The sequence below is a fragment of the Notolepis coatsorum genome (assembly GCF_963971535.1).
Source record: "Notolepis coatsorum genome assembly, chromosome: 4".
NCBI classification, from domain to species: domain Eukaryota; kingdom Metazoa; phylum Chordata; class Actinopteri; order Aulopiformes; family Paralepididae; genus Notolepis; species Notolepis coatsorum.
Window position 1 is genome coordinate 46,459,917 of NC_140168.1, and position 26,935 is coordinate 46,486,851.

At 46.6% G+C, this 26,935-nt stretch overlaps 1 protein-coding gene across 1 annotated transcript; it reads left to right on the forward strand.

Annotated features, from left to right (window-relative positions):
- Positions 1-307: 307 nt before the first annotated feature.
- Positions 308-24,168, forward strand: LOC311226503 (uncharacterized protein). The gene is made up of 6 exons (XM_084311926.1): positions 308-511; positions 13,789-13,917; positions 19,030-19,227; positions 20,567-20,787; positions 21,756-21,871; positions 23,873-24,168. The coding sequence occupies exons 1-6, from the start codon at positions 388-390 to the stop codon at positions 24,030-24,032; spliced, it is 948 nt and encodes a 315-aa protein (XP_084168052.1). The 5' UTR covers positions 308-387; the 3' UTR covers positions 24,033-24,168.
- Positions 24,169-26,935: the final 2,767 nt, after the last annotated feature.

A 26,935-nucleotide genomic window follows, 5' to 3' on the forward strand; every position in this document is an offset into this window, starting at 1 on the left:
TCTCTCGCTCTCTCTCTCTCCCCCTCTCTCTCTCTCTCTCTCTCTCTCTCTCTCTCTCTCTCTCTCTCTCTCTCTCTCTCTCTCTCTCTCTCTCTCTCTCTCTCTCTCTCCTCTCTCTCTCTCACACACACACACGTACACACGCACGCACCCATGTACACACGCACACACACACACAGGCGCATGGAAATGGTTACGCACGTTACCGTAATTTGTCCACACTACGGTAAATACTAAATAGTCAATGCACGCTCCACGTCAAATGCGTCATTATTTTGGTATGGACCAGCAGGCTGCAGCTATATAATGCTCTGGATTAAGGATGCAAGGATGTCAGATTGAACTCCCCTTCCCTGCAGAAAACAAGTTAAACTTGCACAGACTGAAATGTCGACGGCTATGGAGTCTACGGCCTGCGAGGCAATGTATTCTAAACTTATCGACGACGAGGCTTCATATTTTGACGAGCCTCTGCAGAATCGCAATCCAGATGTGGGACTCAGACATACTGGTAAGAACCACACAAAAAAACACTCGGACAGTTTTGCACAGTAGATGGTCAACACACAATGTAGAGTTGGTCCAATAATTCAGAAGTCATTTCTCAAATAATACAACTCGTTTGACGTAAATAGGATAACGTTACAAAACATTGTAGGCTATTGCTTTGCCTGTCGTTAGGCTATTCAGATAGATTATCAATCAGTGCAAATGTTAAATTAAACAACCAATTGAATTGTAGTTACATTCCTGTTGATAGTCCAGCCTATAAACCTAATCGAAAATAGTTTTGAAGTGTTTATCCCTCAGAGAAACATCTATTGAGTTGGGCGGTATGGGGGAGAATAGCACGATAATCAGAATAACTTTTTCCAATATAGTATTATCATCACGATGCTGCTGGAAAGTTACATGTTGGATAAGCCACTGTATAATATCAGACTGCATGTTATTGGAAGTGACAGGACTTTCCAATTAACGTTCTCAAATATCTTAGAAAGCATGTACAAATTCACAATATTACAGAATAAGACAATAGCACAACATAGAAACACTAAATTGTGTGTAGGCTACTGTAAATGATGTAAAATGATGTCATTATTTTGGGAATTTGTACTGTATGTATTGAAAACACTGACTGGTGCAGAAAACAAACAACCTAACCAATGAACACAGCCAAAAGTATAGTGGTCAGCTATGACTCGGGCAATGTTGCACTTTCACCATATTGTCCAAGCACTTCATCATTTTATTATAATACATTGAGCCCCACTTGCCCTCCCCATGCAGCTATAGTGAGAGAGTCTGGTTAGAGAGTGTGCTTAGAGCTAGGCCCAGCTATAGTGACTCGTGAGAGAGAGTCTGGTTAGAGAGTGTGCTTGAATGAATGAATGAATGAAAACTTTATTTAACAGATTGCAGAATGGGTACAATACAGTACGGCTCAATACACACAATTGTTAAGGGGATGCAGACCTGAGAAAGACGTTTGTCTTGTTTCCATCAGGGTCCCCCATTTTCAATTCATATAGACATTTATGACATACACAATATACATGACATTTATGGCATAGGGACATATAGGTATTTAGTACTGATACATTTGTGACATAAACGGTATTCAAATATACAGTACTGTTACCCCTAGATCCTGACAGAGTATATGATGGGGAGGGGACTGTACATTAGGAGGGGGTGGGTGGGTGGGAGAGAGATATACATACGGCGGGGAGGGAATATATACATGCGGTGGGGAGGAGACTGTCTATTAGGAGGTGGTGGGGGTTTTGGGCATTTACGGTGGCCAGTTTCGAATTGCAGCCTCCCGTGGCGTAGGTGCTTAGAGCCAGGCTCAGGTGTAGTGAGAGAGTCTGTTTAGAGAGTGTGTTCAGAGCCAGGCTCAGCTAGAATAGACTATAATAGAATAGAATATAATAGAAATCCTTTAATAATCCAGAGGGAAATTCGGCACTACAGATAGCTCACAACAATAAACATTTAGGTTATAGGACTAAAATAGGAATAAGAATATATAATAATATCAAAAATAAGAATAAAATAGAATAAAGAATAAAATACGGTCCGGGATATACATTTTGGTGTGTACATTCTAAAATCTTAAATATACAACTATCCAGCCAGAAATATACAGTAAAATGTACAGTAATAAGTGTGAAAATGTAAAGTGAAAAGTGTCCAGGGAGATTGTGAGAAGTGTAAATTTTTTTTAAGTGTCCAGGAAGATTTCGCCAGGCTGTACTGTCACCCTGTGCTCAGTGATGCAGTGAGGCACAGTGATGCATTATAGAGTCTAATGGCTGTCGGAATAAAGGACTTCCTGTACCGTTCAGTGTTACACTAGTGACTAGGGAGTCTTAATCTAACACTGAACGTACTGAACGTCAGCCTGTGACTGCAACTTGTTCCTGTTTGCGGACGACTCAGCCCTGCTGGTCTCTGACAAGAACATGTTGCAGGTTGAAAAAACCCTCAGCTCGGAACTAGGCAAAATCTGCATATGGCTCGCTGATAACAAACTATCATTACACCTGGGCAAAACAGAGTCCATTCTCTTCGGTTCAAATAACAAACTCAGCAAGACCGACGGCTTCTCAGTTACAGTGGGTGACAATATTGTCACAAGGAAAGAAGAAATTACCTACCTAGGTTCCATCCTAGAGGCAAATCTTTCCTGTGACAAAATGGCATCCAATGTAATAAAAAAAAGTCAACCAACCAACTAGATTCTTGTACCGGATCTCCTCTCTGGTAAACAAGAATACCCTGAAGACTCTGGCAGGAGCACTCATTCAAGGGTACGACGACTATGCTTGCACCTCATGGTACCAAAGCACCTCAAAGGCGCTAAAAACAAGATTACAAACATCACAAAACAAACTGGTCAGACTACTACTTGACCTTACCCCCAGAACCCACCTCACCCCTGCCCACTTTGACAACCTAGGATGGCTTAGAGTAGACGACAGAGTACAGCAACTTGCAATGTGCCTGGTCGACTACAAGATACACTATACGACTTAGGTCGCTTTCACATATAGTTTTGGTGGACTCTGTGCGGTTCTGGTGGTGAAGTTGCAACATTGTTGCATTCTTCATTTGGTTCGCCTGCGTTCACATAGAAATCTGTGAGGCGCACTGAACCTTCTGAACAATGTCACGCGGTCGAAAAGGGCGCTCGGCTATTGGACAGTGGAAATGTGTGTGTGGCTGCGAGCCTGTGTGTGCGTGCGCGTGTGTGTCTGTGTGTGGACTGCGACTCGAGCCCTCCAGATCAGCGGAGGCGAGTTTTGACATGGCATTGATCCATTGTTCTATTGAAGCACATTACCACCATCCTCTCGCTAAACAACTTGTACCACTTGTACCACGTTGTTTTTATGAGTGCCCACAAGTAGCTGTTTTATTAATAATATAATAAGCCGCGTTTTTTCTTCCTTCTTCCCAAGATGCACAGATATATAGATATATAGATATATAGATAGATAGATAGAGAGATAGATGCAGTGTGGTTGTTTTGCAGTGAATGAATGCTGCGAGCAGTGGTAAGGACCGGTAATAATAAGCACTTCCTATATTTGGTTCGCGTTTGGTTCGATGAAGCCGAACCGAGACCTACGTTTTCACACAGGGGCTGTTCGTGTTTGGTCCACGAACCGAGTTCGACGCGCATTCACACAAACCCGAAAAACCGGACTATCGAATTCTGGTCCGATAATCCGGACCAAACAGCCCCTGTGTGAAAGCGACCTAAGGTACCCATGTACATGTCAAAATACTTCCCAAAGGTCAGTGAATACCACAACCACTGTTACGTTCTGGACACCGACTGTGGTCGGTGACCACCCACATTCCTGGCATATGTCACTGGGCTTGTCACCTGTCATTTCCCTGTCAATTAGTGCTGTCACTTAGGGGTGGTTCCTGATTGGCTGTCACGGGGGTGTGTGTGAATGTTGGTATTTAAGATAAGATAAGATAAGATATTCCTTTATTGATCCCCTTGGGGAAATTCAGGCATCATAGCAGCATGGGGGGGAGGGGGGGAGGGGTACAGGTAGTAAAACAACACAGTATACAGGTAGTAAAAGACAACACAGGCAGTGTAAACAATTTGATCAATATGGTCAATATAATTTACTATCTGACTAGCTGAGGAATATTCACATTATTCACAGTGTCACATGAGGTGCAGTATGCAAGAGGTAGTGTTATAATAATTTACTATCTACTGAGTATACATTAATCAAAGTACCAGGGTAGTCTACTTTGTCCCCCTTGGGTTCCTATAAGTCCCAGGTCAATGTCTGGTAGCAGTCGCTGTCGCTGCCCCCTGTTGTGGGGCCTGGAGGCTGCTAGTCGCTGCCCACTGTTGTGGAGCCTGATGGCCGCTGGTATGAAGGACTGTCCGAGGCGGTTAGTTGAGTGTCGGGGGGGGATGAGTCTGTGGCTGAACGAGCTTCTCATCTTGACTAGCTCGTCGTAGAGGGGGTGGTAGGGGTTCTCCATGATGGCATCCAGCTTCCTTATCATCCCCCTCTCTACCATCACCTCAAGTCTAGGTAGCTCGACTCCCACCACAGAGCTAGCCTTCCTCACCAGCTTGTTGAGCTTGTTGGTGTCCCTTGAGTTGATGTAGCCTCCCCAGCATGCCACAGCATAGAAGAGGATGCTGGCCACAACAGACTGGTAAAAAGACTGCAGCAGTTTGTTGCACACATTGAAGGACCTGAGTCTCCTCAGGAAGAACAGCCTGCTCTGTCCCTTCCTGTAGAGGGCCTCTGTGTTGTCCGACCAGTCCAGTTTATTGTTCAGGTGTACCCCAAGGAACTTGTATGAGTCCACCATCTCCACATCCACCCCTCGGATGGAGATGGGAATCGGGAGGGGCCTCTTCTTGCCCCTCCGGAAGTCCACCACCAGCTCCTTGGTCTTACTGGTGTTGAGTTGGAGGTGGTTGCTGTCGCTCCACCCCACGAAGCTCTCCACCAGGGCTCTGTACTCCTCCTCATCATCGTCGGTGATGTAGCTTACGATGGAGGAGTCGTCTGAGAACTTCTGCAGGTGGCACCCGCTGGAGTTGCGGCAGAAGTCTGAGGTGTAGAGGGTGAAGAGGAAGGGTGACAGCACAGTTCCCTGGGGGGCGCCGGTGTTGCTCACCAGTACGTCAGACTGACTGTCCTTTAGTCTGACGTACTGTGGCCTCTCAGTGAGGTAGTCCTTGATCCAGGCCACCAAGCCGTGCTCCAGCTGCATCGCAGAGAGCTTCTCCGCTAGCAGTGACGGCTGGATGGTGTTGAAGGCGCTGGAGAAATCAAAGAACATGATCCTCACTGAGCTGCGCGGCTTTTCCAGGTGCGTGTACGCTCTGTGGAGCATGTAGATGATGGCATCCTCCACCCCGATGTTTGCCTGGTATGCAAACTGCAGGGGGTCGAGGGAGTCACGCACCAGGGGCTTGAGGTGTTGCAGGACCAGTCTCTCAAACGTCTTCATGACGTGTGACGTCAGAGCGACTGGCCTGTAGTCGTTGGGGGTGCTGGGACGTCCCTTCTTGGGCACCGGGACAATGCAGGAGGTCTTCCAGAGCTGGGGCACCCTCTCCAGCCTCAGGGAGAGGTTGATTTGGTGTCTATGTAACATACCTCTCTTCTGCTTGTTCATTGTCAGGTCTTCACTAATTGCGTTCGGGGATAACGCGGACGGTTCTACTCTGGACCTCCAATAATCTCCCATTTACCTTATTTTCCACTTGTGCTTTTAGCACTTGTCTCTCTTAGAATTTACTCTGTGTTCTTACTATTAAAGTCGAACCTGTTCAAGAGTAAACACTCTCTGTCTCTGTGATTGCCTTCACCCATTGGAATTCACCTACCTCCATTCTGACAGAAGACCTGAACATCAGAATTCCATGGAGGCCATCATGGAGATGCTCCAGGCGCAGGGAGCAGCCCAGACACGGATGGAGGAACATCAGCAGCTGGTCAGCGCCGAGTTAATCCGACTCAATGGGGTCGTCGGATCATCCCAAGCGGTGGCGCAGTCGGCGTTGGCCACAGCCCGACAAGCCCAAGAAGGAGTGGCTGGTGTTCAGTCGGCGACGGGAGAAGCAGCGCTCCACGCAGAGGAGAGTCGGGGGGTGTTCGGGGTCCAGGAACGGTCCCACGAGCCACATCTGCAGGCGCCCGCTCGCTATGACGGATCACCGGATGGTTGTCGGGAATTCATCACCCAGTGTCTACTCGTTTTCCGGCTGCAACCACGATCATTTCCATCGGAGACAGCGCAGGTAGCGTATATTATCACACTGCTCACCGGTCAAGCTCTCTCCTGGGCTACGGCGGAATTAGAGGCGGGGGCGATAATCTGCGACAGTCTGGACGCCTTTACCCGGGAATTGAGAAGAGTATTCGATACTTCCCGGGTACTCTCGATCTTCGAGGCTGGTGGTCGTCTCCTCGACTGCCGGCAGGGCCTCCGCACGGTCGCAGCTTACGCTATCAATTTTCGGATCTTGGCTCGGGAGACAGCTTGGGCGGAGAACGTCTGCGTGGTTCTGTTCGTCAGGGGACTCTCAGCGCGGATGCGAGATGCGCTCTCCGCGCGTGAGATCCCCGAGCAGCTGGAAGTGCTGATCAACACCAGTGCATGTGAGCGGATCGGAGCGTGAGCGGCGCGGGGCGCGGAGCGGCCGGTTTTGACGTGAGCGAGGAGTGGGTTTTAAAATGAGTCGGCGCGACGTCCGGAGCGAGAGTTCTCCTCCGCTCCAATCCACTTCAGGCCGCTCACAGTGGTTTAACACTGATGTAATATATACATGCAGTACAATGCCAAAGCAACAGATGGCGATGTACAAACATGAAGGCCATTTTCAACCAATGAGAAGGGTGAACCTGTGATAGGCTGTTCGTTCAGGCTTTGTCACTGTAGAGACGCCCACACTCACTCCAGTTAGGAAAAAGTATCGACGCCATTGTTGTTGACGTTAGCTTACATGCTAACGTTAATGGCAGCGACCATAGCATTGTGGCTCGGCTAGCCTATCATCGCTTAATAGAGATAGTGAATGGATAAACAACGTTATTTAACATTGCAGAATGGCTACAATTACAATGCGGCTCAATACAAACAATTGTTAAGGGGCCCAGGGGGTGTAGACTGTTGTAGTTTGAGCTCATTTACACCATGCTCCAAAAAAAGAAGAAAAAAAACTGCCGAGCGATCTGGCGCGGGGAGCGGGGAGCGCTCGATTCAAGGTGAGCGGGGAGCGAGCGGAGAGCGACTTGGGGGCGGGGTCAACATGAGTGATTAGCGGAGCGGACCAAGCTTTAAAGAGCGAAGAGCGGATTTCTCGGCCGCGCCGATCCGCTCACGTGGTCTGATCAACACCACCATCAAGATGGACAATCGGCACCGGGAGAGGGAGAAGGAGCATGTCAACAACACCCAGGTATGTTTTCCTTCTTCTCCTGGTGTTGATAATTCCATGCATTACACGAGTGGGCCACTGGGTGATGAATCCATGCAGCTTGGAGCGCTGTCGCTCTCGGACGACGAGAGGCAGCGCTTCATCAAAGAGCGACGCTGCTTCCGGTGCGGCCGCACCAGTCACCGCTTCGGCAGCTGTCGGGTCCAGGCTGTATCGGCTCGGCGCCAATCGGGAATGGAAGGTGCGCCGTCGGGCTTCGAAAAAGCGCCAGCAGGTGGGCTCATTCCTGCCAAAACCACGGATTCTCGTAAATTTTTTGAGGTGGCGATCAACTGTGGGGGTGACATTAGGGGAACTAAGGCTCTCATTGACTCAGGGGCGGCGGGCAATTTTATTCACGTGGGATTGGTGAAGGAGTGGGGAACCCCAGTGGAGGATTTAGGGGTTCCCTTACCAGTTTATGCCCTGGACGGTCGGCCTCTGGGCAGTGGGAGCGTCACCCAGCGCACAGTTCCTTTACACATCCGGGTGGCGGGTGGGGAGTGGGAATGGGTTAAATTTTTTGTCATCTTTTCCCCCTATTCGGTCATGGTGTTGGGTCATCCCTGGTTGTCGTCATGTGTTCGTGTCATTAATTGGAGCACGGGCGAACTCTCAACGGCGGCCGACGTCAAGTCGATCGTCAGCGGGAGTTTGCCCAAACCCTTGTCTCCCCCCCCCCTCTTCTCTTTTGTCTCCTCCCTCTTTCTCCAGGATGGTGGGGAGCGTGGCAGATTCTGATCTACCCTCTAATCCCGATTTGATAGGGGTGCCTGAGATCTATTGGGACCTGGCGGACGTTTTTAGCAAGACGCGTGCTAAAGCACTTCCGCCTCATAGATCATACGACTGTCCCATTAATCTTCTACCCGGTACCTCCCCGCCTCGCGGGCGAATGTTCTCTCTCTCACGCCCCGAAACCTTGGCCATGAACACCTACATAGAGGAGGCATTGCTTGCGGGGCACATACGCCCTTCCACTTCCCCTGCCGGCGCTGGCTTCTTCTTTGTTGATAAAAAAGATGGGGATCAGCGCCCATGCATTGATTATAGGGGATTGAATGACGTTTCCATCAAGAACCGATATCCTTTACCCCTCATGGACACGGCCTTTGAGTGCTTACAGGGGGCACAGGTCTTTTCTAAACTTGACTTACGTAATGCATACAACCTGGTCAGGATTAGAGAGGGAGACGAGTGGAAGACTGCATTTAACACACCCAATGGGCACTATGAGTATTTGGTCATGCCCTTTGGTTTGGCTAATGCTCCGGCAGTCTTCCAAGCCCTGGTTAACGACGTGCTGCGAGACTTGATCGGGGTGTCGGTGTTTGTCTACTTAGATGATATCCTGATTTTTTCTCGCGATATGGTGCAACACCAAATGCACGTTCGGGAGGTGCTAGACCGTCTCCTCAAGCATCAACTATTCGTTAAGGCTGAGAAGTGTGTGTTTCACACGGACACCGTGTCCTTCCTGGGCTTTGTGTTGACGAAGGGCGATCTGCGCATGGATCCAGCCAAGGTGAGTGCAGTTTTGGACTGGCCACGGCCTTCGTCGCTCAAGGGGTTACAACGGTTTTTGGGCTTTGCAAATTTTTACAGGCGCTTTATTCGCAACTTTAGCGCCTTAGCCAATCCTTTAACAGCTCTCACTAAGGCCTCTCTCCCTGGCTTTGAATGGTCGCCTAGGGCTGAGTCGGCCTTCTGCGATCTTAAACGTCGTTTTACATCCGCTCCTGTATTGATCCGCCATGACGCGGAGGTTCCGTTCATTGTGGAGGTGGATGCCTCTGACGTCGCGGTGGGGGGGGTGCTCTCTCAGAAATGCTTAAAGGATGGGAAAGTGCACCCGTGTGCTTTTTTTTCTCGCCGTCTGTCACCAGCCGAGCGTAATTACGACGTGGGTAATCGGGAGTTATTGGCGATCAAATTGGCACTGGAGGAGTGGAGACATTGGTTAGAGGGGGCGGCACATCCTTTCATTATTTGGACTGATCATAAGAACTTGGCTTACATCCAAGGGGCTAAACGCCTTAACGCTCGCCAGGCCAGGTGGACGTTGTTCTTCACACGATTTCGATATACCATCTCCTATAGACCCGGCTCCAAGAATATCAAACCTGACGCGTTGTCGCGCCAGTTTGATCTTCCTGGTCGGGAGGAGCAGCCCCATCCCATTATTCCACCGGCCTTGATTTTGGCACCCGTGTCTTGGGGCATAGAGAAGGTGGTAAGGTCGGCGCTAACGCGGGAGCCCGATCCTGGTGGGGGTCCTCCGGGACGGTCGTATGTTCCCAAGGTGGCGCGCTCACGCTTGCTACAGTGGGCACATGCGTCATCCCTCACCAGCCACCCAGGGGCAACCAGGACCCTGGAATTTATCCGTAGGAGGTTCTGGTGGCCGACAGTGGAGGGGGATACGCGTTCCTTTGTGGCGGCCTGTCCGGTGTGCGCACGTAGTAAGACCTCTCGACGGGCACCGGCGGGTCTCCTCCGACCACTTCCTATTCCTAAACGACCCTGGTCACACATATCTCTGGACTTTATTTCTGGTCTTCCCCTTTCGGACGGGTTCACCACCATCTTGGTGGTGGTGGATCGGTTCTCTAAGGCGGCTCACTTTGTCCCTCTCCCCAAGCTTCCTTCGGCCCGGGAGACTGCTGATTTAGTTATACAGCATGTCTTTCGGGTCCACGGGCTGCCAGTAGATATCGTGTCGGACCGGGGTCCTCAGTTCGCCTCCAGGTTCTGGAAGGCGTTTGCCGCCGGCCTCGGCGCCTCTGTCAGTCTGTCGTCTGGGTTCCATCCGCAGTCGAACGGGCAGACGGAGAGGGTCAACCAGGATTTGGAGGGGGTCTTGAGATGTTACGTTGCCGGTAGTCCGGCAACGTGGAGTAGGAGGTTGGCTTGGGCTGAGTATGCGCATAATACCCTTCTCTCCTCTTCTACCGGTATGTCTCCCTTTCAGTGCCAGTATGGTTTTCAACCTCCTCTGTTTCCCGAGCAGGAGGCGGAGGTGCCCTCGGCCCAGGCACATGTGGCTCGCTGTCGCAGGACGTGGAAACAGGTTCGGAAGGCGCTACAGAAGGTTTCGGTTAGTACCCAACGGCAGGCTAACCGTAAGCGTCGTCCGGCTCCTGTTTACCGTCCAGGGCAGCGGGTTTGGCTTTCCACCCGGGATCTCCCTCTCCGGGTGGAATCCAAGAAGCTGGCTCCTCGCTTTATAGGACCATTTAAAGTGATTCATCGGGTTAATCCAGTGGCTTACAAGCTACGACTTCCGAGCTCTATGAGGGTTCATCCGACGTTTCATGTGTCCCTGTTGAAGCCATTCCTCTCATCGCCCTTGGCCCCGCCACTGCCTGTGGTTCCTCCGCCCCGGTTTATTGGCGGTCAACCCATTTACACTGTGCGGAGGATACTGGGTTGTAGGCGGAGGGGTAGGGGGTTTCAGTTCTTGGTGGATTGGGAGGGGTACGGGATAGAAGAGCGTTCTTGGGTGCCTCAAAGGGATATTTTAGATCCCAGCCTGATCGTTGATTTCCGGCGGCTGAATCCCGAGGCTCCTAGGTGAACGTCTGGTGCCGTTCGTCGGGGGAGGGTACTGTTACGTTCTGGACACCGACTGTGGTCGGTGACCACCCACATTCCTGGCATATGTCACTGGGCTTGTCACCTGTCATTTCCCTGTCAATTAGTGCTGTCACTTAGGGGTGGTTCCTGATTGGCTGTCACGGGGGTGTGTGTGAATGTTGGTATTTGGTGTCTATGTAACATACCTCTCTTCTGCTTGTTCATTGTCAGGTCTTCACTAATTGCGTTCGGGGATAACGCGGACGGTTCTACTCTGGACCTCCAATAAGCTCCCATTTACCTTATCCACTTGTGCTTTTAGCACTTGTCTCTCTTAGAATTTACTCTGTGTTCTTACTATTAAAGTCGAACCTGTTCAAGAGTAAACACTCTCTGTCTCTGTGATTGCCTTCACCCATTGGAATTCACCTACCTCCATTCTGACAAACCACTACACCAGAGGAAGCTCAACAAATCATGTTAAACCCAGATTCGGCTCAAACAAGGGACTGTAAACACGTTTTGCAATTATGCCACATCAATGTGGAACGCCCTACCCAAAGCTGTAAAGGAATGTGAATCCCTACCCACATTCAAAACCGCTCTTAAAGAGCACCTACGGGAAGTTGCAATTCGAAACTGGCCACCGTGAATGCCCAAACCACCCACCACCTCCTAATAGACAGTCTCCTCCCCACCGCATGTATATATTCTCTCCCCGCCGTATGTATATTTCTCTCCCACCCACCCACCCCCTCCAAATGTACAGTCCACCCCACCGTATGTATATTTCTCTCCCACCCACCCACCCCCTCCTAATGTACAGTCCCCTCCCCATCATATGTATATACTCTGTCAGGATCTATGGATAACAGTACTGTATATTTGAATACCGTTTATGTCACAAATGTATCAGTACTAAATACCTGTATGTCCCTATGCCATAAATGTCATGTATATTGTGTATGTCATAAATGTCGATATTAATTGAAAATGGGGGACCCTGATGTAAACAAGACAAACGTCTTTCTCTGGTCTGCATCCCCTTAACAATTGTGTGTATTGAGCCGTACTGTATTGTACCCATTCTGCAATCTGTTAAATACAATTTTCATTCATTCATTCATTCTCCTTCTTTCAGCCAAGAAGGAGTCAGCCAAGTCCTATAGTGAGAGAGTCTGGTTAGAGCCAGGCTCAGCTATAGTGAGAGAGTCTGGTTAGAGCCAGGCTCAGCTATAGTGAGAGAGTCTGGTTAGAGCCAGGCTCAGCTATAGTGAGAGAGTCTGGTTAGAGCCAGGCTCAGCTATAGTGAGAGAGTCTGGTTAGAGCCAGGCTCAGCTATAGTGAGAGAGTCTGGTTAGAGCCAGGCTCAGCTATAGTGAGAGAGTCTGGTTAGAGCCAGGCTCAGCTATAGTGAGAGAGTCTGGTTAGAGCCAGGCTCAGCTATAGTGAGACAGTCTGGTTAGAGCCAGGGCTCAGCTATAGTGAGACAGTCTGGTTAGAGCCAGGCTCAGCTATAGTGAGAGAGTCTGGTTAGAGCCAGGCTCAGCTATAGTGAAAGAGTCTGGTTAGAGCCAGGCTCAGCTATAGTGAGAGAGTCTGGTTAGAGCCAGGCTCAGCTATAGTGAGAGAGTCTGGTTAGAGCCAGGCTCAGCTATAGTGAGAGAGTCTGGTTAGAGCCAGGCTCACTTCTCACCCTTTTTAGGCCTGGAATGCGGCCTCCCCCCAGGCTGCTGTCAGAACAAGTCTGTCAACATGTAGCCTAATGTTCAGTGTATATTTTGTATTTGATAACTGCAGTACATCTGCAAGGATATTTCCTTTTATTTATTGTATTTATTTATTTAATATCGTGATAATACTGACATTTGAAAAGAAATTACCAAGATTGTACATTTATCTTTTATAGCATCCTGTCCTGACCTGTACGTATATTTGCAATGCAAACTCTCCATCAAGGCTGTGACTCGGACCAACTATTGCCGGATAATGAGACTGAATTGCATTCCATTTAGCTTCATTCATTTTAAAGTAGGTGGGGCCAGTAATGGACAATTCAGGGTTTGGATCCCAGCGAGACTGACTACGTTTTATTACTGTAAGCAGCACCTAATTGGCTCTAATGCTTAATGTGAAATGGCAGAAAGCAACAGCCCACATACAAAAATGCCCCCTTTCTGATTCTCCGTGTATCTGCGTGTAAAGAAAACTGGACATAATAAAAATATATATATATTAAAAACAAAAGTTTTCACCTGACAAGAAACTCTCTGTACTAGATATTGTAGAAGGATATTCTTGATAACACAGCTTTATTAATACAAAAAACGCGGAGACACGGTCAGTCTGCAGAGTGAAAGTTCTGACCAATGGGTGCGGTCCTGCATCCTTTATACTACTTTATATTACCTTTATACTACCATCAAAACAAAACACATGATCACATGATCTGAACAGTCAAAAGAGGTATTACATTACCCACCACAGTTAGGACAGCCGAAACTCGACCAATCTTTCGCCGTCGACTAAAGACACACTTCTTCAATCAATATCTGAAATGAAAAAAAATGCCAGAGCCTCACGTTCCAAACCGATCAAGTTCAAGACGTTTGTCCAGAAGCATGATGTTATTCTCCCTCCATTCAAACAAGAGCAGTATTCTATATACCTCTTTCTCCTTCTCTCCCTCTCTCTTGCTCTACCCCCTACCCCCTCCCTCCACTCAGCAGTGCCAGTCCCCTCAGTGAGAGTGGCCCCTGGACCAAGCGGCCCCGGGCCCTACAGGCTGGCTACCATCTGCTTGGCCACTCTGTGTGCTGTCCTACTAATCTCCATCATAGCCGTCACTGCACACTGTAAGTACAAGCCAGCTCCATCTGTATTAAGGACCAGTTGTTGGTGCACATTGTGAAGTACCTTAGTCCAGGTGTTCAGATTCGTTATGTTAGGAAACTGAAGAACTGTGTCATCAGTGTAACACTTTACATTGTGGAGAAAACAGGGAAACATGCAATGGAAAGTCCGTAGCTGACCATTATATAGCCTATATAACACATTATGTGACGTTCAAATAAAAGAGGATTGAGAGGTTTTAGTGTTGCAACACTCACACAGATATTTTAGCTCATTGTGAGTATGTGTGGATGTGTGCATAAGTACGGGCATATGTCTGTGTGTGTGGGTGTGTGTGTTGAAACAGCCATTTGAGTGACTCTGAGGGTGGAAAACCTCTGGTTCTGCTTTTATTCAGCTTGTTAACCTGACTCATGTCGTGTGGGCTCTGCCACAGTAGCATTTGTTATGAAACAACAGGAATGCTTACAATAAAAAAATGGGGTGCATGGGGACATTCTCCCCAAAAGACGTTGTCTATTCTAAAAACAAAATTTTATTGGCAAGTTCCAGTAAATCTCAACCTGAGAACCAAACAATTAAAATGTATTGACTTTGCTATACTGCAGGCAAAAAGAACAATAGCTTTCAATTGGAAGAAAATTGACGGACCCACAATCGGTGCTTGGATTAAGAACATGGCACAATGCATGTCAATGGAGAGAATAACATATATCCTCAGGAACAAAATAGAGGTTTACGAGGATATATGGAAACCATTTAATGAATATCTGAGAAGGGAAGATATAGGAGGGCTCCTATAGGATGAGTCCCCCCGCTCTCTCCCGTGGTCAGTCGACCCCGGGGAAGAGAGGAGGCACGCCATTGAAGGTGTTATAAAGATGTAATTTATTTATTTTTATTTATTTATTTTTATTTTTTCATTTATTTTGATCTATGTACGAGTTATCTTACTGGAGGTACCATTGAATGTATGTATTATTTCTATATGACAACAGTAAAAACTGACTTAAAGATGCTAAGAGATAGAAAAGGGGAGGGGGGAGGGGGTATGCGGGTATACTTGTGTACACTAAGAACTAAGAATAACTGACGACAATGAAAACTTGAATTGTGTACTGTAAAACCCAATAAAAATATTGTATAAAAAATAAAAAAAATTGGCAAGCTCAGGACAGCTTTTCTCCTAAATATCTTTAATGGAGAAAATGTATTATATCGTAATCATCTTTGTCCACTGACCACCTCCCACATTGGTTGGGCATAGGGCATTAGGGCATAGGTGTGTTTAGTATATTGTTTAGACTTTACTTAAAGATTCTCTCCACTCAAAAATGTATTAAGTCCTCTTGGAGGCATGGTCCTATGTTTCTCAGAAACCAAATCTGACGAGTCAGTAAAATACCCTGAGATAGAAATGGAAAACTACTCAATCGTCAGAAATGACAGGAACAAGTATGGAGGTGGTGTCTGCATGTATATACACAAATATACCAAATTCATTAACCGTACTGACCTGAATCATGATGCAATTGAAACGGTATGGGTTGAAATTTTGTTCAAAAGGGCTAAGTCTGTACTAGTTGGCACCATCTACAGACAACCAGAACAGAGTGGCTTTTATGATACACTTGATGGATGTTTAGCTGGGGTTGAAGATGTAGAAAAAATCCCGATTGGGGACTGGAACAACAACAGTGGTTGAACTCAAACAACAAAGAAACAGACTAAGAAACGATGTACTGTAAAAAAAATAAAAAAAATAAAACAGATTTACAAACATCAACATAAAGACAGAAAACACTCATCACAGACAAGCTGGATGTGGCCAATTACTTAAACATTTTCTTTACAAACATAGGCACAACACTGGTTAATAAACTACCCTCCCACTTAGGGCATTTTGGGGTAGAACACATCCTAGCCTTCTACAAAAACCTAGGGGTCCGCAAAGACGATTTCAAACTCGAAATGGTAACAACAGATGAGATGCTCAAAAAACTGAGCGCCCTCCAACCTAACAAATTTCTACGAACAGGTCGAAAAGTACCTTGCGGAAAAAAATCAAATCTACGAATTCCAATCTGGCTTCAGAACATCCCACTCCACTGACACATGCCTTCTCTATTTGAACGACCACATCAAACAAGAGGTGGACGTGGGCAAGTACTGCAGCATGGTCATGCTGGACCTACAAAAGGCCTTCAACACTGTCAATCACTCCATTCTGATTGACAAGCTAAAAGCAATTGGTTTTGATAGTCTATCAGTGAGCTGGATGCAATCCTACCTGGAGGGGAGAGAACAGATGGTGGAGGTAAACGGTACTCTACCCCCCCCCCCCCCCCCCCTCACAGTGAGCTGTGGTGTTCCACAAGGAAGCATACTAGGACCGCTACTGTTCCTAATTTATGCAAATGACATGTCGTCAGCTTGTGACTGCAACTTGTTCTTATTCGCGGACGAATCAGCCCTGCTGGTCTCTGACAAGAACAAGTTGCAGGTTGAAAAAACCCTTAGCTCAGAACTCGGCAGAATCTGCACCTGGCTCGCTGATAACAAACTATCATTACACCTCGGTAAAACAGAGTCCATTCTCTTCGGATCAAATAAAAAACTCAGCAAGACCGACGGCTTCTCAGTTACAGTGGGTGACAATATTGTCACAAGGAAAGATGAAATTACATACCTGGGTTCCATCCTAGAGGCAAATCTTTCCTGTGACAAAATGGCATTCAATGTAATCAAAAAAGTCAACCAACGAACTAGATTCTTGTACCGGATCTCCTCTCTGGTAAACAAGAATACCCTGAAGACTCTGGCAGGAGCTCTCATTCAAGGGTACTACGACTATGCTTGCACCTCATGGTACCAAAGCACCTCAAAGGCGCTAAAAACAAGATTATAAACATCACAAAACAAACTGGTCAGACTACTACTTGACCTTACTCCTAGAACCCACCTCACTCCTGCCTACTTTGACTACCTAGGATGGCTTAGAGTAGACGACAGAGTACAGCAACTTGCAATGGGCCTGGTCTACAAGATACACTACACCACACAGGTACCCTTGTACATGTTGAAATACTGCCCAAAGGTCAGTGAATACCACGCCCACAACACCAGAGGGAGTTCCACAAATCATGTACGATCCAGATTCGGCACAAACAAGGGACTAAACACATTTAGCAATTATGCCACAACAATGTGGAACTCCCCTACCCACAGCCGTAAAAAGATGTGAATCCCTACCCAGTACCCACCTTCAAAACCGCTCTCAAAGAGCACCTACGGGAGGCTGCAATTCGAAACTGGCCACCGTAAATGTCCAAACCCCACCCCCTCCTAATGTACAGTCTCCTCCCCATCATATGTATATATTCTCTGTTAGGATCTATGGGTAACATTACTGTATATTTGCATATCATATATGTCACAAATGTAACAGTACTATATACCTGTATGTCATGTATGTCCCTATGCCATAAATGTCATGATGTCATGTATGAAAAGATGTGACAGGCTGCCTCCTCATGTATCGGAGGGGACACGTGATGCAAGGCTTCTATCCTCCCTACAACTGGCCAGTGGGGGGCATATGCGAGCAACGTTCAAGACAGGGGAGGGGAGAATTGGCACAGTGGAATTGGGATGGGAGAAAAATAGAAAAAAAAGCGGAGAAAAAGGAGATACAAAAAAAACAATTGTGTGCATTGAGCCGTACTGTATTGTATCCATTCTGCAATCTGTTAATACATTTATCAATCAAGCAATCAATCAATTAATCAATCAATCAACCAATCAATCAATCAATCATCAATCAATCAATCAATCAATCAATGACTTTAACTACACAGATTGTTAGTTGTGCACAACTTGCCACCGGAGTGCCTTTTTCCACGTTCTTCCCCTGGAGGGGGAGAGCTTCTCTGTATGTACTTCCCTGGAATCTGAGTTGCGTGTGTGACGTCACTAATAGATTGAACCTATCATGGGCCAATATGTGCTAACTTGACACTTTTAGCTTCAGGATACGCAGAACGCTGAGTAGTAGGTATTAACATGTCTTGAAGGAATATAAGCTGCCGACTTGAAAATTCCAGGTAAATATCAATGTGTTGTATATTGTCATATTCATAGAGCCTTGTATTCTCAATGAGGGTAAAGTGTAAAGATGCTGCTAGCGGCTGGGTGGCGCAGCGGACTAAGCGCTCGTCACCAACGCGAGAGACACTTGTATTGAATCCGGCTGTCAGCGTTGCCTCCGGCTTGGACAGCCATCATACTGGCTCAATTGGCAGAGTCAGCGGGAGGGAAGCTGGTGGGTGGGTCCGGGTCGTTGTAAACAGCGACTCCTACAGTTCGGTCGGGGGGTTGCCTGCACAGCGAGGGAAGGATCTGGAGGGAGGTAGTGTGACCTTCCACACGTTACACTCTCCCAGTGAGAGTCCGCGCTGCCAGGTGAAAAGAAGTGGTGGGCTGGGTACACATGTGTCGGAGGAAGCATATGATAGTCTCTCCGCCCTTCCAGACCGACGGTAGGGGGTAGAGTGCGCAACGACCAGGAAGGGGATTGGGAATTGGCATAACGACTAACATTGGGAGGGGAGAAAAACGGAAAAAGAAGGGGGGAAAAGATCATTAAATTTTTTTTTTTAAATGCTGCTAAGTAGTGTATTGAACAATTCGATGGAAACACCACATTATTCAATATAGAAACTATTTTAAGTATTTAAAATACATCTGAAGAGGATCTTTTAACCTTTATTTAATCCTTTTATGATTCAAAGGTTTTCCTGCCATGCTGATATGACTAGGAATGCATCCTCCGGACCTCATAATTCTCTTGTGCAATATTAAGTTCAGCATATGACTCTCTGATTCACAGAAACTCATGAGGTGAAGAACGCTGATGTGTAAATATCACGGGTATGATTGATACTGTTACATCTTGTGATGCGCAGCCAAGCCATTCATCTCCTGAACTTAATTCTTTTCTCTCTCTCTCTCTCTCTCTCTCTCTCTCTCTCTCTCTCTCTCTCTCTCTCTCTCTCTCTCTCTCTCTCTCTCTCTCTCTCTCTCTCTTTCTCTCTCTCTCTCTCTCTCATGCTTAGATAAGAATTCATCCAGAGAAGTGGGGGCCAATGGGGCGGATCCGGCTGAGACCGAAGGCCAGATCCAGAGGCGGAAGCAGGAGGCCGATGTGACGGCTCTGAGTGCGGCTCTCAGCGAGCTGCAGCAGGAGAAGGCTGACCTGCAGCAGGAGAGAGACCAGCTGATGGCCAGACTGGCAGCCAAGCCAACCACTAAAGGTAATATAGGGTGTACCCTTGAGCAAGGCACTGCTCAGTGGCCAGCGGTACAAGACTTTGGTTAAAGAATCGCAGATGCTTTAAGTGTGTGTGTTTGTGTATGCAGTTAGACTTTCAAGTACATTTCTAAAGCAAAGCCGTCAACCTACATGACAAGAATGCCATGCTTTTTCTTCCATCTTTCACTAACCCCCCCTCTCTCTCCTTCTCTGTCCTTCTCTCTCTCTATCTCTCTCTGTCCTTCTCTCTTTATCCCTCTCTCTCTATCTAAATGGTAAATAAACTGGTAAATGGCTGCATTTATATAGTGCTTTTATCCAAAGCGTTTTACAATTTGTTCACATTTTTACCGATTCACTCACACATTCACACACTGATGGCAGAGGCAACCATGCAAGGTGCCAACCTGCACATCGGGAGCAATTAGGGATTAAGTGTCTTGCTCAAGGACACTTCAACAAGCTGCCCAGGAGGAGCGGGAATCGAACCTGGAACCTCCGGATTACCAGACAACTGCTCTAACTCCTGAGCCACTGAGCCCCTATGTCTCCCTCTCTGTCCTTCTATCTCCCCCTCTCTCTCCCTCTATCTCTCCCCTATGTCTCTCTCTCTCCCGCTCTCTCTCTCTCTCTCTCTCTCTCTCTCTCTCTCTCTCTCTCTCTCTCTCTCTCTCTCTCTCTCTCTCTCTCTCTCTCTCCCCCTCTCTGTCCTCTCGGTCTATCTGTCTATCTCCCTGTCCTTATCCCAACCACCCCCTTATTTCCTCCTGCCTTGGACAAAATAAATAAATCAATATAAAAAAATAAACATCAATATCCTTTTCATTTATATTATTGTGAGATTTAAAATGTTCAGATGAGAGACAGGGCTGGGAGCAGAAGGGGGAGAGAGAGTTGTGACTGAGATGGTTTTCTCTGCTCAGGGACAACAAACAAGGAAGCATCACTGTTTTTCCCTCTGTTTCTTCTGCTCACAACAGTCTACTGACTGCCCCCCTCTCCCTCTCTCTCTCTCTCTCTGGCAAGCGTTATGCTTATCTGTGTTTGTTTGTGTTCATGCATGCATGCATGCATTATGCATCTTATGAATGCCTGAATGCACAAACAGATGCTGTGTGTGTGTGTGTGTGGGGGGGGGTTCCTCTATCTTTCAATCTTCAAACTGTCCATCAACTCATTATATTCTCTCTCTCCCTCCCTCTCTCTCTCTCTCTCTCTCTCTGCATGTGTGTGTGTGTGTGTGTGTGTGTGTGTGTGTGTGTGTGTGTGTGTGTGTGTGTGTGTGTGTGTGTGTGTGTGTGTGTGTGTGTGTGTGTGTGTGTGCTTGTGTGTGACAACAGCACCTGAAGCCACCAGGCCTGTGACGGTACCTGTGACGGTACCTGTGACGGTACCTGTGACGGTACCGGCGACAGTCCCACACGTCTGTCCTACTGACTGGGTCCTCTTCGACACAAGCTGCTACTTCGTCTCCAGTCACAGCATGTCCTGGTCCCGCAGCCAGAGCTACTGCCAGGTGCGAGGAGGCCACCTGGCTATCATCCAGACCGCTGAGGAACAGGTCAGAACATGGGTCCTGTTCCCAAACCTTTTCTTCCCTCACAGGTGACCCCATTTTGTAACCTTGCATGGCAGCTGGCTTCGCATGATCATGCGAGAATCCATCTCATCAGGCTTCAAGTTATGTGCCACATTGGTTCAGACCATTCGGCGTCCTTTGAGGAACTACTGGCAGCTAAGAATAGTCTGCCAGTAGGGGTGTAAAGGTACGCGTATCTGTACCGTACCGAACCGTTTCAGTGTGTACCGTACCGTACCGAACGGCTGTGTAGTGTACCGAACGAATACAATGGTATGTTAACCACTAACGACCGCCCACCGGGAGCTGTTTCTTTCACTCACATTCACATAATGTAATTATTATTATTATTTTTTATGTACAAGTCAATTATTAATTTCAATATAGAATATTCGTTGACAGCCCTACAAGTACAATTAGTTACTGCACACTACATCACCCCTGAGTGGAACATGGAAAGCCAAACTTTCGCCCACTCTACTGAAAACTTGTACCGAACCTTGACTTCAAAACCGAGGTACGTACCGAACCGTGGTTTTTGTGTACCGTTACACTCCTATCTGCCAGTATATCTATTTGTTTTTAAAGTGCCCATTCCAAACACTTTCAATGGGCGACTTCCCAGATGGTTCTGTGTCACAACAGACCATGTTGTTATAGTGATGATGTTGGTAAGCTAGTAAGAGAGAGTGGTAGAACTACTAGATATGTGTTATTAAACCTATATAACTCAAAGTTTGTTCCACGTTCTCAAGGCGAGGTGTTTGCTGTTCTTCTCTCTCTCCCTCTATATCCTTCTCTCTCCCTTTCTCTCTCTCTGTCTCTCTCCTTCTCCCTCTCTCTCTCTCCTTCTCCGTCTATCTCTCCCTCTCTCTGCCCCCTTCTCTCAGTGAAAATAACCTTTGAATAAATCTTAACAAACGTGTACTCTGTATGTCATCACGTCTCAGAAATATTTGTGGGAGAGTCTTCCCAGAGGCCACTGGAACGCCTACTGGTTTGGGATCAGCGATGAACACACAGAGGACGTGTGGAAATGGGTGGATGGCACGCCACTGGTCGGAGGGTAGGCTTTTCTTGGTCCATTACCTTCAGCAGGGCGCTGTTTTCTTCCAGTGCACATTTGGCTTCTCCAAGCGAATCCAATCAACTGTTTGGTAGAGGGAGATGTCAAGCATTTGCAAATGTAGACATTCCACGAACACATGTGTGCAGAAGCACGCCCATACGCACAGACATACACACAAACATGCATGCACCCATGCACGCTTGCATGCACGCACGCACACACACACACACACACACACACACACACACACACACACACACACACACACACACACACACACACACACATATACACACACACACATATACACACACATATACACACACATAGACACAGACAGATATTTGGAACATCGTTCCGTTGAGGACTGATCATGCCATAGGCATAGAGCAACAAGCTCAAACTTGGGACTGTCTGCCTGTTGGCATGAAGGCCCTGATTTCCAGTAAAACAGGGCTATCTAGGGCTTAGACTCATTACGTGTGGCACTGAGAACATCCAGGATAAACGCCACAGTGGTCTTTACTGTGAAAGGACCCCACCCTGCACCAATTTCGTGTTAGTATATCGCAGGGTTCTCCAAACAATTCCTCTTTTGTCGGGGGCGACAGTGCAGCAACAGTGGGTCTGCTTCCATGGCTACATCTGTATTGAGAGAGCCTCAGCCTCTCGTTTCGTTATTAGTTTATAAGTTATAAAGTAATTTTTGTTATTTTTATATAGCTTCTCAAAACTCATATAGTCATCTGCATAGTCTTTATCTGTTCTTCTCTCAGTATTGATGTTAATTGCAACCTTGCAGAGTAACACACACTCAAATAAACCTTTCAATAATGGTTTCAGTCTGGGCCTGCTGTTGTTAGTGTCTGTTATTTTTACAAGCCCCAGTTGGCCCTGCTGTGGAGAAGGGGCTACATTCATATAATCTCAGCTCCAGTTCCTCCTGTTTTTCCTGCAACCACTGCCTTTCGTTGTTCTTCCAAAGGCTTTCCTTCCGCTTTATGTCTAAGAATCATATGATTTTGCTTCTTCTTCTTTTTTTGTCTTGTTTTCATTTCAGTATTCTATTTTCAGCTTCTGTTTTCTTCCTCCTTCTCTCGTTTCCTTTCCTGTCCTCTTTATCTGCAGAGTTTCTTATTTTCTTTTTATTTATTTATTTTCTTCATATTCCTCCATCTGTTGTTAGTGCTCACATGTTATTCCTTATCTGGTCTGTCTCTTTGCATTGGCAGGATCACATGCTAGCAAACTCTGCGTACACTGAAAGTAAATTATCTAACCAAGGGGCATTCGACAGCTTGTGTGTGTGTGTGTGTGTGTGTGTGTGTGTGTGTGTGTGTTGTGTGTGTGTGTCTAAAAAATATGCAAATAGTAAAATATATTTCACAATAATTTGTTTCATAAAACCTATGCCAATGCATTTATCAATATTCACAAGAACAGATCATGTTCCACTAGATTTTGGGACAGTGAGCAGTGAGTCTTTGTTTGGCCTCCAGTGGATAGTAGTATAACGTCTAATGTGGCCGCTAGGTGTCACACTAGGGAATACATGCAACATGTAAACAACAACATCCATCTTCACTCCACGTGAATGAGGGAAACCTCAGTTGCCTTTCGTGTTTAAATAAAGGTTTGAATAAATTTTGGAGGGAGGGGGAAGCAATTATTTTAATCCACACCGTTCTAAACGTTCTGTGGATGTATTATGAAAAAGGTAATCAAAAATGTTACTCTCATCTATCTATAGCACCTAAACTATGTTGAAAAGATGACAAAAAAAATTCTAATTAGCTCACAGTTTTTATGCTTTTGGCTGTTTATCTCCTGGTTCCATTTATACTAATCCTTCGAGATTAAATAAAGATTGAAATTAAATGAAAATAATATTATTGTTATTGATTATAATAATAAATCTCTCTCTCTCTCTCTCTCTCTCTCTCTCTCTCTCTCTCTCTCTCTCTCTCTCTCTCTCTCTCCCTCCCTCCGCCCCTGTAGTTTCTGGGAGGAAGGGGAGCCTAACAACCACATCGATGAGGACTGCGGCTACATGGTCAAGACCCGCGTGATGAAGCGTGAGGCGGTCAAGAGTTGGTACGACGCCCCCTGCACCATGAACTGGCCTTTCATCTGCGAGAAGGAGGTGACGAACGTCTAGATAGAAGCAAGTTGTTGAAAAGGTTCACAGAGGAGGAGAGTTGGTGGGTGAAGTGTTGTCCCTTTCAACGCAAAGTATGTAGCGTAAAAAAAAAAACGAAACTATATGACAAGATGGACCCCCCCCGACAAAACAATGTGCTCTCAGAAGAAGCCAAATACTTGCTACTTCTAATGCAATGCTATCAGTGGTAACAGGAGAGACGTTTTCCAAATGTTTTATGACAACACTCTTGACCAATCTTTGTCGATCTCAGAATTAAGGCTGAGACGATATGCCATTTGGAAGAATCGATAAATCGGGACAAAATTATCGATAAATATTGATATTTTTCGTAGTATTTTTTTTTATATTTACATTTTTTCTTTTTTCTTAGTATTATTTATACAACAAATTTATGTTTATTTTGCAGCAATTCTTTGTCATTGCCGCCATATTTAGTGTTACAGATTTCCCCATTCAAAACTACCACAGTGATCCTTCTCATTTTATAGTCGGTGGTCTCTGGATGTGATGGAGGAGTGCACTGCATATTGAATGCACAGAGTTGCAATTCAACTGAATTTACATGAAATGGGGAAGTTTTAACTAAAACATGCCACAAGACCTAGTACTTTAGTATAGTATAAAGTATATAAAAAAAACACATGCAAAAATTCATGCAGTTATAGATAATTATCGATACTCAGCCTTACTCAGAATGTTGAATCCCTATTTGTGAGAGAGAGAGAGAGAGAGAGAGAGAGAGAGAGAGAGAGAGAGAGAGAGAGAGAGAGAGAGAGAGAGGGGGGGGGCAGATAGAAGGACAGAGAGGGAGACATAGGGGGTGACAGTGGATCAGGAGTTAGAGCAGTTGTCTGGTAATCCGGAGGTTCCCGTTTCGATTCCCGCTCCTCCTGGGCAGCTTGTTGAAGTGTCCTTGAGCAAGACACTTAATCCCTAATTGATCCCGATGTGCAGGTTGGCACCTTGCCATCAGTGTGTGGATGTGTGATGAATGGGATACAAATGTGAGGAACAAATTGTAAAGCGCTTTGGATAAAAGCGCTATATAAATGCAGCCATTTACCATTTATTACCATTTAGATAGAGAGAGGGATAGAGAGAGAAGGACAGAGAGATAGAGAGAGAGAAGGACAGAGAAGGAAGAGAGAGAAGGGGGGGGGTAGTGAAAGATGGAAGAAAAAGCATGGCATTCTTGTCATGTAGGTTGACGGCTTTGCTTTAGAAATGTACTTGAAAGTCTAACTGCATACACAAACACACACTTAAAGCATCTGCGATTCTTTAACCAAAGTCTCGTACAGCTGGCCACTGAGCAGTGCCTTGCTCAGGGGTACACCTATATTACCTTTAGTGGTTGGCTTGGCTGCCAGTCTGGCCATCAGCTGGTCTCTCTCCTGCTGCAGGTCAGCCTTCTCCTGCTGCAGCTCGCTGAGAGCCGCACTCAGAGCCGTCACATCGGCCTCCCTGCTTCCGCCTCTGGATCTGGCCTTCGGTCTCAGCCGATCCGCCCCATTGGCCCCCACTTCTCTGGATGAATTCTTATCTAAGCATGAGAGAGAGAGAGAGAGAGAGAGAGAGAGAGAGAGAGAGAGAGAGAGAGAGGAGAGAGGGAGAGAGAGAGAGAGAGAGAGAGAGAGAGAGAGAGAAGAGAGAGAGAGAGAGAGAGAGAGAGAGAGAGAGAGAGAGAGGGGCAGATAGAAGGACAGAGGGAGACATAGGGGGTGACAGTGGCTCAGGAGTTAGAGCAGTTGTCTGGTAATCCGGAGGTTCCCGGTTCCATTCCCGCTCCTCCTGGGCAGCTTGTTGAAGTGTCCTTGAGCAAGACACTTAATCCCTAATTGCTCCCGATGTGCAGGTTGGCACCTTGCATGGTTGCCTCTGCCATCAGTGTGTGGATGTGTGGTGAATGGGATAAAAATCTGAACAAATTGTAAAACGCTTTGGATAAAAAGCACTATATAAATGCAGCCATTACCATTTTATTTACCATTTAGATAGAGAGAGAGGGATATAGAGAGAAGGACAGAGAGAGATAGAGAGAGAGAAGGACAGAGAAGGAGAGAGAGAAGGGGGTTAGTGAAAGATGAAGAAAGAGAGAGAATGGCTCGGTTGCGCATCACAAGATGTAACAGTATCAATCATACCCGTGATATTTACACATCAGCATTCTTCACCTCATGAGTTTCTGTGAATCAGAGAGTCATATGCAGAACTTAATATTGCACAAGAGAATTATGAGGTCCGGAGGATGCATTCCTAGTCGTATCAGCATGGCAGGAAAACCTTTTTGAAACGGAAATTTTAACAGATCCTCTTCAGATGTATTGAATAATGTGGTTTTCCATCTAATGTTCGAGAGAGAGAGAGAGAGAGAGAGAGAGAGAGAGAGAGAGAGGAGGAGAGAGAGAGAGAGAGAGAGAGAGAGAGAGAGAGATTGTGGCTGCTTAATCTCTTGTTCCTCATTAGAAACAACACCTTCCTTCCTCATTAGGAGGTGAAAAACACAGCAAGGCAGTTAAAAGTCAAGGTTAAAAATAAAACAAACAAACAGCAGGGGGTATAGGACAGTGACAGAGGTTATTATAATGAATAATGCGAGTTTGAACAGATGGGTTTTCACTTCAGTTGTGATTTGAATGATGTTAGTGAGTCAGACTGTCGGATATGTGGGGGCAGGGAGTTCCAGAGTCTGGGAGCCAAGCAGCTGAAAGCTCGGGCACCCATGGTGCTGGGGCGTGAGCTGGGGATGGAGAGGAGTCCAGTAGACTAAGTAGAGGATGAGCGGAGGATGCAGAGGGGGTGTATTCCTGGAGGAGTCAGTGATGTAGATGGGGGCTAGATTGTGGAGGGCTTTGAAGGTGAGTAGGAGGTTATACCTTTAGGAGGGTTAACCCTTT

What these genes read in the sequence shown, in the direction of transcription:
- LOC311226503 (XM_084311926.1), top strand. Translation starts at nt 388, where the DNA reads ATGTCGACGGCTATGGAGTCTACGGCCTGCGAGGCAATGTATTCTAAA. An exon ending in CATAGCCGTCACTGCACACT is followed by an intron (nt 13,918 to 19,029) that starts GTAAGTACAAGC and finishes TCTCATGCTTAG; the next exon opens with ATAAGAATTCATCCAGAGAA. An exon ending in GGCACGCCACTGGTCGGAGG is followed by an intron (nt 21,872 to 23,872) that starts GTAGGCTTTTCT and finishes CCGCCCCTGTAG; the next exon opens with TTTCTGGGAGGAAGGGGAGC.